At 42.0% G+C, this 12,129-nt stretch overlaps 1 protein-coding gene across 4 annotated transcripts in view; it reads left to right on the top strand.

Moving 5' to 3' along the window:
• Positions 1 to 12,129, top strand: part of DPP6 (dipeptidyl peptidase like 6) — a 566,701-nt gene that overhangs the window by 437,167 nt on the left and 117,405 nt on the right. For all 4 annotated transcript variants that reach the window (XM_087730211.1, XM_009467586.2, XM_087730220.1 and 1 more), the window contains exon 6: positions 2,182 to 2,234. In XM_087730211.1, the coding sequence (XP_087586337.1) occupies positions 2,182 to 2,234 (53 nt within the window). The remainder of the gene's footprint in view (positions 1 to 2,181; positions 2,235 to 12,129) is intronic.

Raw genomic sequence — 12,129 nt, 5'->3', positions numbered from 1 at the left:
CAGCTCTAAACTCTCTAGCATGGCTGTGGGGACTCTGTACCACAAGCAGGGACATTAGCAGATGTCCTGCTCAAAACTTCCCTGCCTGTTTCTTTTCCCTCCAGCCTGCCACATTTCTCTATTTTCCCCTAAAAGCATCTGTTCATACTCATTTTGGGGGCTGGCTTCTGCTTCTGATAGCTGACAACACAGCATGGCTTGTTAGCTTGAACACCAGTCCTTGCCTCAAATCACAATTTATATATCTACATCATTTTCTACATCCTACTGCCAGGATATTTGAAGACAAAAGTTGCTCAGTATTTAATGGCAATGTATTATTATGTTTCAGCTCTGTAGACAAATTTAGTCTTCCAATGCATTTTCTTTAAGGAATTTTAGCAGTTTTAGAATTTCACCAAAACTGGAGTAAAATCTAAGGCCACATGCATCAGCCAGGTCTCCAATGTCAGCATTATAAGATTCAAGAGCTCTTTGGTATGATTGGATCTAGATGAGATAATGGTAATTTATTTGACATCATCTGAAACAGGTGGATCTAAACCAGACAGCTATACTAAAATAAAAGCTAGCTTGCACTGAATTTTCTTGTGTTCCTAGACCTTCCGTGATATCAATACACCAGAGACTCACCTTGCTGGAGGAGTCTGTATCTGAATGCCTAAAAGGAGATATGATTTTGGGACGTAACCTGATGATGTCCTTGTAATGAAGGGAGTGAATTGCACAGGGGAAGAAGGGAATCACAACAATCTGGCATCAGTCTCTGCATTTCATAGGGAGAAATCCAGTGGTTTCACCTCTATACTCTGGTGGTAGCTTTATTTCAGGGGGTTCATGCAGTAGTGTAAGGATTTAGTGTTTGGATTCAGATTGTAATGAAGTTTGTTTTAATAGCTACAGGATTATGTGCCTTGTGTTTATCTGCCTCTCTACTGAGCCCCCAAAAGATGTAAGACTGTTATAGATGCCACTATGCAGGCTTGCCCTCGAGAGTGATGGGTAGTAAGTCACACTTACTTGTCTGTGATGCTAGCGATGTGCTTGGGATGGCCACTGCTGAGGCTGGCAGCACCATCCAGGATATCTCATAGTTTCTTGGCCTAAGTAAAAAAACTTAATTGTGCAAAACCAGAGGTGCCTATGAAAAATAATTTTCATCAGACAAACTTGATTGGTGAAGCAAGTATTCAAGAAGTTCCTCCTTTGTCGTCTGGAACAGGATGCTTTATGAGACCTACTGGAAAGCGAGTGGCTTAAAGATTCAAGTAGAAGTCAGAAAAAATGATTGTTAGGAGACATTTATTTATTTATTTAGTAGCATGCAGTAACAGGACAGAATTGCAAAAGGGAGTGCCTGTATACATGTGTATGAAGTCATTCATATTTAGACCTTTCACACTAATGCCCTGACTCTTGTGTTGCTCAGCATTGCTCACCTTGGGCAACCACAGATCACTGTTAGGGATTGCGTTGTCACTAGTGGAAAATCACCAACTCTTAAATTGCTGACCTTGACTCTAGTATTATTATTTACTACTTAGAAAATAAGTAATAAACTCTCCCTTCTGAGATGACCTGCCGTGCAAGCTGACAAGCTCCTCCCCAAGTCTCAAAGAGTGCAAACTGATATGAAGATGCAACTTAGCAGGTCAAACAAATGTGAGGTTAGCTTTACACCCTAAGTCAATAAGGTTTTATTTGCTGACTGACAGGGGTCTTACAACCCACTCTGAGATCACCCAGCATCACTCCCTGTTTTATTTATGTGGGAATAAAGCAAAAAATATGCATTATATCCGTGTTGTGTCTAGTTATAATGATGGAGAATGTCTCCAGCTGACCAAGGTGTCCTCATTACTGATTGTTCTATATTTAGCCCTTGCAGAGACCATGTGCCCCCAGTTTAATCAAAGACCTGGTAGTCATGGTAACGACACAGAGCATCTGGATGTATACGATTTGCCAAACACTGTAATAAAGTGCAAGATGAAAAGAACACACAACAGCATTAGGTGAATTAATGTATTGTTCTTTTCTACTACAGATTTTGAAGTGTTTATAGGAGCTCCCTAACCATAAATGCTAGATTGTTTTTGCAGAAAAAGAGCCCCATTAACACAGATGACAATTACTAATCTCTTTTTTTGTTTTGTTTTGTTTCTTAATTTCATTTTGCAGGTGTATCAGCATTCATACACGGCATATTATGTCCTCAGCAAAATACCTCATGGGTAAGCAATTTTTCAATGTCTTAATTTTAAAATTCAGCCACTAAGAATTTTGCAAAATAATGTATATCGTGACAAATGGTTTCCTGTGACAGCCCTTTGCAAAGGTCTGGCATTCAGCTGCAGCATCCACTGAGCTGTGTGTTTTACAAAAGATGACATAGTCTGGAAACAGAAGTACTCAGCTTCCCCGGAGAGTCAAACTACATGAATTTCATATTCCAGTTTTCAAGTTTTTGGCTAGAATATAGATGTGTTGGCATCTGGCTGAGAGCGGCAGTTGGCCACTCACCAGAGCACTGTCAGAGGATCCGTCCAGGGGTGTTTAGTCCCTTAAATTTGGTCAGAATTGAGGCATCGCCCTTCAGTTTTGGGTCTCTTGGCAGATTCCCTTGATACAAATACTCCCTCTAGGATCACATCTGAAGGCAGATAGACCAGTAGTCTGTTCCCAGGATCCCAATGCTGCTTAGATACATGCACTCACAAGTATACTGAAGCTACGAGCCTTCGGGTTTATAGTTTATCTTTTCAGAGAGTGTGAGGTAAGTGCAGACAAACAAGAATGCCACATAGGCTTTACACAGCATTTCTAAACTTAGTGAAAGCAAATTGCTTTACCTAAAGCACGTAGCATGAAAGGTTATGTGTCGTTACAAGTAATAAACTTCCATGACACAATGCCTCTTCATTTAGGTCCCCTTATCCACTGGAGGTCCTGAGGTAGGCTCAGTGTTTAACATAGGCACCAATTAGCTTGAGGGGATCCTTCTTTATCTTTGATTAGTTGCAGTTTCTTAAATCACCCTTTCTCAGTTTTGTCTTTGTGGTGCTGCAGGTTACCTGTGGCTCATCTCACCTGTCTTGTTTCTCTAGAGTTTAGCCCATAGTTTCTACCTGCTTTTCCCTTAAAAGATACCCTTTTTTTAATATACTTCAAGGACTGGCCCAACTGGTCAGGAATGGGGCACCACCATACCAATAAGACACATGTAGGTATATGATGATACATGGTGTTTTAGAGTGACGTTTCCATAGCACTAATGGAAATGCATAAGTTGCACAGCAAAATTCCTCAAATCATTGTCCGTAAATACAGAGCCAAAAGCCAGGAAGCTGATGATAGGTTGTGTGTTTTAAATATCATATTGGTGATAACTGTGCTGGAAAGGTAAAAAAAGGGACAATATAGTTCTGCTGTGCCATTTCTGTAGAACATCATTGCACAGGACTTTGGATATAAAACATACAATTTCAGTATTTGCTATGCTTCTTCACTAATATGTCATTTCTATACATTATGGCTAAACAGGTAGTAGATGTTTTGGATCCTTGCAATAGCTGACAAAACCTGCAAAGTTTAAAAAAATCTGCCTGATTTATACAGAGGGTGGTCATAGGATCACCAGATAACTCAAGCTGGAAAGGCTCTTCCAAGGTCCAACCTACTGCTCAAAGCAGCTTACTCAGAGCTTTATCCAGTTGGGTTTTGAAAACCTGCAGGGGTGGGGACTGCACAGCCTTGCTGGGCAACCTGTCCCACTGCGTGACTGTCCTCATGGGGAGAAAGTTTCTCCTTATAACCAGTCTGAACCTCCCCTGTCAGTTTATATCCATTCTCTCTCACCCATACCACCATAGAAAATGGGTTACTGTGTCTCTGACTTAGGAAAACACTGGGGCAGGTCCTAAAGTCCTATTGATTTCTGCATCTCTGGACCAGGTGTCTGCGCCTGAGAGAAGGCAGGATCCTGGCCATGCCTGTGTGCTCAGTGTTTCCTACTGCTCTTTGTAGGCAGCTCCCACTATGCCTGCGTGCAGTGGATCAGCAGCCTTCCCACTGGATGGTCCTTGGGGGACCTCACTGTTTAACACAGGAATGATGTTTTAAGGGCCAATGTCGTAAAAGTCAGGCATTGCAACACCTACATTTTCGAGGCCTGTGCCCTCTTTCCAATCCAGTTTCTTTGGTACAGTAACCAGTGGGTTTAACAATAGAGAAGTACAGATTCAATGTCAAGATATAAACACATCTCAGCATTTTTTCCCCCATAAAAATACTAGTTGCATTCAGGCGTTCCTCAAGGATTTGTCTCAGCACACTTGTTTACACACAAAACACCCAAAACCAGAAAAAAAACCCAAAAAAACCAAGAACCCCCCCCAAACAACAATAAAAAAAAGCTAAAATAACTTTCTTTGATTTCTACCTAGCAACAGAGAAACAATACTTTGTACAAAAAAGTCGGTATTAGAGACATACATGTTTTAAAATCTGTGAGCCCTGGAGCCTGTGAAGCCTGCTTCCCTACAGCTTCTACCTTGTGATTGACTCACCACAAAAAATCATGAGCTTGAGGTTAAGTTGTTTCCATGTGCAGTTGGAACATGGGAATTAGGAGATTTCTCACCGTCATCCATGTCAAAGCTCTGGTGTCCCAGTGTGACACACTCCAGACTTCTTCAGTCTCTTTCCTTCCCTGCCTCAATCTGGTTTTCGTTTTTGCTTTTCCTTTTTTTTTCTTTTTTCCCAGGAACTTACTGGATTTATTTAATTTTTGAGAACTTCATCTTTCTAGAAATGTATTTGAAATTAGCTTGTGGGCTGAAAGGGTGTTGAGCAACAGGATGAACACACAGCATGAGCACATAAGCTTTGTATCTGCAGTAAACCTGGCTAAGAGCAAAAGCATTTGACTGACAGCACAGTTCTGTTCCAGACAAAACAAAGGTGGAAAAAATAGAAGTATCATGCATAGTATGTATTAGAAATGCTAAAAATTAACAATGCAGTGGTCCATGCAGTTTGCTACTACTGCACGATCTTTATTCATCCCTGACAACCAGCTTCTTGTTCCCCCCAGCTTCAACTATATTGCATGCTGAGCTGTGTTTCACCTTGCTCTCCGTGTTTGATTGAGCAGTGGTGCAGGCAGTTGGAGGGTTGGATGTGTCAGAGGAGAAGTATCCAGTATAAAGGGAAGATCTGGAAAGTGAGAGGATGCCAGAAGGCATGCAAGTGTGTCAAGCATTGGTGTCCCCACAGCATGATACAGTGATGGATCAGGCGACCGCTGGCAGGAGGAGGGTTGGAAGGATTGCTGCATTTTGTGTTGGTACAATTATGGTTTACAAAGTGGTTTAAGCTGTAGGTACGTATACAGGCATTGCAAAACATATCGTACAGTAACAATTGCATTGATCTTTCAGGTATCATAGTGCATGTGAGTGGTGGAAAGGGTGGCATGTTACCGTTTCCCTGAAACATGGGCATTTATCATTCCTTTGGAGTTCTGCGTGTATTTTAGGGTGGTGCATGAAGAGAGAGGACAGGTGTAGCAGGTGAACATGATGTAGCAGGTGATGAAATACATCAACTGAAAGTAGAGCCTCTGTTGGATGAAGGGGTAAAAATCTCTTCATCATGTATTTCATATTAAACACAGGAATATTGCTCTGATGGATGTGTATGGGTGAAGATGGTTGAGGGCAGGACCAAGCACACTGACACAGCACAAGGTTCAGCTGGGTTGATGTTCCAGGTCCTTTGGTGATGCCAAAATTTGCAACCCACAGGCAGCACCCTTGCCCTCCACCTGACGATAACACGAGTGACAAAAGATTTGCCACTGAATAGCAACCCCTTTGCCATTTCTACAAACTGTTTTCATGCATTAGTCCTCTTCTGCCAGTAGGCACCAGCTTTACACCCCATCGGCGTGGGCCAGTGGCACCTCGGCATACCTCCAAATCACTGCCGAGGCAGTGACTGATGGTGAACAAACTCACTCCCCTCCTCAATATCCCTCCTGTTCATTAGACACTCGCTCCTGGAAACAGGCTGTGACAGTGTGACTTTCCCTGTGCTCTCTCCACCCTGTTCCTCATCCTCGGCTGTGATCTGCCTCAATAGGAAGGCCAGACAGTTTAGGCTTTGTATCCACCTTGCTACGCCCCTGCTGAGGCTAATTAATTGGATTCCTTATTAGTCTAATCCATGGCATCACTTTTTAAATAATGTGACATTAATCTGCCAGAATAAATTGCTTTTTAAAGGGAAATTTCTAATTATTTTTCCCTTGTTCTGCAGACTCTGCAGATTCAGGCTGTGTCTGAAGTCAAAAGGTGCTCATACCAGCATTTTCCAGATTTCATTCCAAGCTCTCCATAAGTTCAACAAGCCAATTTGGGCACATCCTTAGAACATATGTTCGCAAATGGTATTTTATACAGGGTGCAAGACTGCAACATTTTTCCATGAGAGCTGTCGTGGAAGTAAACTCCCCACGTAAGGAGTAGCAGCGTAATTTGACTCTCTGCAGGACAACTAATGTATGCCAATGACATAGACTTAAAGGATCTTATTTAAAAAAGAAAACAAGCCCGAGGCAGAAGAAAGAGATTTGGTGTTCCAGGTCCTTTGGTGATGCCAAAATTTGCATTAGTCCTCTTCTGCAAGTAAGTACCAGCTTTACACCCCATCAGTGTGGGCCAGCAGTACCTCAGCATACTTCCAAATCACTGCCGAGGCAGTGACTGATGGTGAACAAACTCATAGATTTAATTTCTCCTTTTTTGTTATTGCATCCTTCTCACAGCCTCTTGCTAAACTCAGGGTAGAAACCCCTACCGTTTTTGCCACATTTGCCTTCTGTTTTCAATGGCCCGTGGTTTTCAGTTTTCACAGGGGGAGCCGGCTAAGATCTGCAGTTCTCATTTTCCTGGGCGGAGGTGGGTAGGGAGGTTATGTTCAGTTGAGCTTTTCTGCATGTCACCCATTTTTCTCCTGCTGTTCACCCAAAAATGAGATGCTGGCGCCGGGTGCCATCTAGTGGAGCAAGCCTCTGTGCTTGCTGCTCATGGTCCCTGGTATGAACATTTCCACACTGTCCCATCTGCTTTCCTCCGAACAGTGCTGCCTTTCAGATATATCTGCCGATAACTGCTTACAGCTGTCTGGATTATAAATATTTTTGCAAAGCTCCTCTCATAACCCCACAGTTGCACTTGCCGCATTGTAATTGCCAGCCAGATGTAATTTATAGATACTGTGATAGCATCTGCAGGTCTAGATGTGGAAGAGGGAGCTCTTGTGCAAAGCGCTGGGAAAAAGTGGAACACAAATACCATATATAGTTATTTCCTAATATTATTTTCCTTAACTTTGGAAAATAAAAATTTAGCAACACAATGTAGGCAACAACTTGCTTATGAAATCCAGCCACCGAAAATTGTTTTGTTCTTTTGTGGGTTTTAATAATGTTGCTCCTACTGAGTCCAATATGGATGATCTTAGTCATTCACATCCTTCACTGAAATAAGGAAAAAAGCTTAGTTTGTTCAGGGTTTTCATGGTCAGGCCATGACAGACCAGAATGTTCTCTTAACCTTGTTGCAGGATTTCCCTCACCAGCATTAAGGTCATTTCACACCAGTACGTGCTGCTGGACCACTGGTTTGATCTGGCACTGCAGGTCCTAAGCAAGAGCTAATTTTGGATTGATATCCAAGGGGGTACCTCTGTCTTTAACTTTTTGCTGTGGCTAGCAGAAATGTTACACTTTTTTCTAGTTGTGTGTTGTGTTTGCATTCCCCAAAATAAACCCCAGCATAAACCATACATTTCCTCAGACCTCCTAGAGCTCATCCACTTCTGCATGAACCATTTCGCTCTGAGAACAGCTAAGTGGCAGGGATTAGTGCTGACCCCCTTGTATGAGCTCTCAGCACGGTGTTAGCACATCCAGCTGGGCCATGTCAACGGGAGCTTCCAAATATGCTTATAGGGATCAGTGAGAAAAACAGCAGTTATTCCCACTCCTCATTGATTTTGTGTATGGGAAGGAGGGAAATGTACACAGTTATTCCTAAGCAGAATCTGTATTTCTTTCCAAAATTATATGGTGTAGTCAGAGGAACATGGTAAGTAGATCACAGGAGCAATTGCGGAGCTGAGTTCAGCTCTTCCTGCCTGCGCTGCTGAGGGTCTGTAAAATGCTGCACGCATCCCCATGCTGAACTCCCAGTAACTTCAAGAGCAGTCCCATGTGTGGAGTGAGTGCAAAATATGCATGGGAGATCCACAGAAGTGATAACAGGAGGAGGAACTGAGCCCATGCTTCACTGTGAGTAAATGTTCAAAGTGATGTCTGTAGATGTCTCTGCAGAGCTCTCACTAATGTTGCTGTCTCCTTCTTTTATACAAGCTACTGGCAGGAAAGAGGTTAAAGTTAATTAAAGAAAACTTCGTCAGATTTGTACAAACCCTATTGCATGATATTTTGAAAGACAATGAGGTTTTCCTTGCACATGCTTCCATTTCCATGTTCACAGTAAAAGGAAAACGCGTTTCATTATCTAAAATCATGGTTAAAAAAACTTCAGGGAACTGTCTCTGCTGCAGACATCTGTCCATTTGACCAAGACTGTTCTAGCTGATTTTGTTCTGGCCTGTTATGCCCCTTCTCTGTGGCATTAGAGAAACTTCCCGTGCCTCAGTGTCCCTATCTGCAAAGCAAGGAGAGAAGTACTGCTTACCCGACACAGGCAAGATGTGATAATTACTGCAGAGTGCTGCACAATTTCACTTTTTAACATTTATAAACATGTACTAGAGCCCACATTTTATTTTAAGAGGAAAAAGTACTGTAATTAATAGAGTCTGTTTTCAGCTAACTAAACTTTACTTAGAGGAGCTGAATATTTTCCCCCAACAATGATATATAGAGGTTGAAATAAACCCTTATAAAAAGGTATGTAAAACCAAATAACAATGTGAAATTTGTTAAATAAGTAGAAAAAAGTATTCTGCAGTTCATGAAGAATCTGCAATTGCTACTTCTTCTCTCTCCGTCGTTACCAATTATCATGTCATAGTTTTTATCATCTTTTTGAGATAGTTTATACTGATAATTAAGGCACCTCTGCTGCATAGTGTGGTGGCTTTTATGGCAGACTATAAATAACAACATCTTAATGATGTGATATGCTTTTTTCAGTTGTGTTTTGACAACAGAAGGCTGGCCCTTGGAATAGTTAAACTCGATAGTTTGACTGTGGAGCCTGACCTTAGATCCTCTGAAGTGGAATCTTTCAGTTGAGTTTACTGACATGTGGCTCAAGCCCTGATGGAGCTGTTGGGCTTCTTGCTTTTTCTAATCATCTGAATTAAACACTGTGTAAATCACTGAAACAGTGGTTAAATCGCATACTGGCTTATCGCTTGCGAATACATTTTGTATCTCTTTAAAAAGAAAGAGCCAGCATTTTATTAAGCAAAGCTGTTATTTGAGCATCACTCACTTCCAAGCAGTGGCAGGTTGAAAGCAGCTCAGCCTCGGAAGGCAGTTCAGGCAGGACTCTTGGCTGTGCCAGTGGGAGGAAAGCCACTTCAGCAGCTCAACACCATATCATTTCCCCACGGGATTTGCCATTTGCTTGCCCATGTTGGTCACTGCATAGCATTTTTTTATGTGAAATGTTTCTTTCCTGTGTAGGCAAAGCAATTCTTACCACATGCTTCTCTCTTCCAGAATCAGTTGTGATGTGGGTGGACACCTTAGAAACTATGTATAGCGATAATAATAATGAATAGTCCCCTGATGGGAGGATTTGATATTAAGAATTAGAGTAATGACTGCTGAGACTAAAGAAAAAAAGATCTTGGGTAAATTAATAGTTAGATGCAGATGTTAGTAGTTTAGCAGAGAAAAAGCCCGACAACCAACCTCCTTATGTTACAGAAAAGGTCGATAGCTTATGGCTCATCAGGAAAAAAAAAGGAAAGAAGAAAGGTTTGAAGCAAACTCTCCCATAGTGTTTGTCTAAGGCAGCACCCCTTGAAATGGAGGCAGGGCTTCTATTAAATTCTATTCTTGAATAAAATGTGCTTTGCTGGTGAGAAACTTATCGGGATTTGGAAGTATTTTCATGTCTCAGTGTGAATGAACCCCCTCCAGTCCCCAGGCTGTGGTCAGCCTCCAAACCGTAGACACTGCTGCAGGGTACACGCACATCCCAGCGCTGACCACCGTCAAATCTTGGCATGTCGGCATGGGATTTCCTCCTTATTCATACTCAACAAGGTTAAGTTAGTACATAGAGTTTTGACAAAAAAGGAAAATAAAGGTGGGTGAAAAAGAATGTATAAAGAGGTGGTGCATAGCACCGAATAGGCAACTAACCACAGCCCATATGATTGCTGTTTCCATGCATCACCTTTGCAGAAATAAAATTGTTCTGTAGGTGGATTTTCATAGCAGGGATTGGGATTTTTTTGTTTGTATTTTTGTCCTAATGTTCAAGGTTTGGCAGGGGGGTGGGAGTCCTCTAAAATAGGAAAAAGAAACATGCATTTCCCCAGGGGGCCATTTTTGCTCGGCTGCTATCAGGCTGTGGAGACACCCTGCAGCCTGGGCCTTGATTATTTGTTGCTGTGGTTGGGTGATAAACTCTTTCAGCCTACTTAAACTCTCAGTGCGTTGTTGTTTCATTACACAGCACAAAGAATGTGCACTGCATGTTACAAAACACAGACTCATTTTTTTGTGAGCACCTGAAAAAAAGCCAGTTTTGAGGACACAAACCTGCAAGATTATGGGAATTTCCTCACTGTCATGGGGTTTAATGGGGCCTGGGCTCAGGTTATATAGTGAGGACTATGTAGGGACCTGTGGCCAGTCACTGAGGACTATATAGTGATCTGTGCCCCACCTCTGAGGAATATATAGCGGTCTATGCCACAGCATTTGTGTGCCTCGGCAGTGTCCTGGGGCTCCCTTTCGTCCTTGCTACCTGGTTCTGTGACCCCTTCACAGGTAGGCACTAAGAAAATTTAATAGGCTGAAAATCTCTTGTTATCCCAAAATAGGCATCCTACCCCCTTGGGGAGCTCGAACATATGGGGAAGAAGGGAATGGAGAAATTTAGGAAATGCGAGAAGGGACCTTTAGGTGGAGAAAGGATGCTACAGCAAGGGCTTTCCTTGATACAGTAACCACTGAGAAAGTCTCTTTATGGCAAAGGTGATATAATCCCAGGCTGATAGCCCAGACTGTGTCACATTAGCCGTGATGTCTCTTCACCCCTTACCCTAACCCTCCATTTATTGAATGCTCCACTAAAAATTTGAGGAGATAAGACAGGAATAGAAAAGGTTGCTTTCCCATGTCACATATGAGAAGGAGCTAGAGGAATGAAAGGACTTTCCATGTGCAGAATTGTAAAGGCAAAAGTTACACCCTATTTCAAACGTGAGCATTTCCTCTTGCGTGTGTACTTGGGGTTTATTCATCTCTGTTATGGGGCAGAACTGTAGGGCTAGAGTGGTGTTTTAGTCCTTTAAACCAGGAGAGTATTTTACAATCCACTTTTAAACTGTATCTGAAATCAGGCTAATTGTGGTATTGCTTAAAAGTGGTCATATCACTGTTGATAAGAAATGGAAATAATGGCTCTACTAAGTGTATGCTTTGTTTATTTTAACTGATGAGGACATGGTCTATGTGGGGAGAGGCTGTTTAGAAGAGTAATGTGTTTCAATATTCCTGAGAACCTACACACAAACCTCCAAGATCTCCTTATCCTGTTGACACGAGAAGAAATAAGATTTGCTCAAAGACTCGCAGCTTTCAAAAAGATACGGAGAATATTGAGTCATTCTGGTTTTGTCTGAAACCCAGTAACACAAACTGTTAAATTAGTTTAGAGCACAAGCCCAAGAATCAATCTCTTGCCCCAATTAAAAGTGTGACCTACCGTCCAGTGAAGTCATATTGTAACGAGTCACTTCTGCTGGCCCTGGTAGTAGCAGATCACAGCTGTATCTCATTTTATGTACTAATAATGCCATATTGCTCTCTGCAGGCATCACATCATGGCGCTATATTTTTATTAGGGT

Source organism: Nipponia nippon, unplaced genomic scaffold, assembly GCF_047370975.1.
Source record: "Nipponia nippon isolate SJK-2023a ecotype South Korea unplaced genomic scaffold, ASM4737097v1 scaffold_1, whole genome shotgun sequence".
NCBI lineage: Eukaryota > Metazoa > Chordata > Aves > Pelecaniformes > Threskiornithidae > Nipponia > Nipponia nippon.
This window is presented reverse-complemented; position numbering and strand designations above follow the sequence as displayed.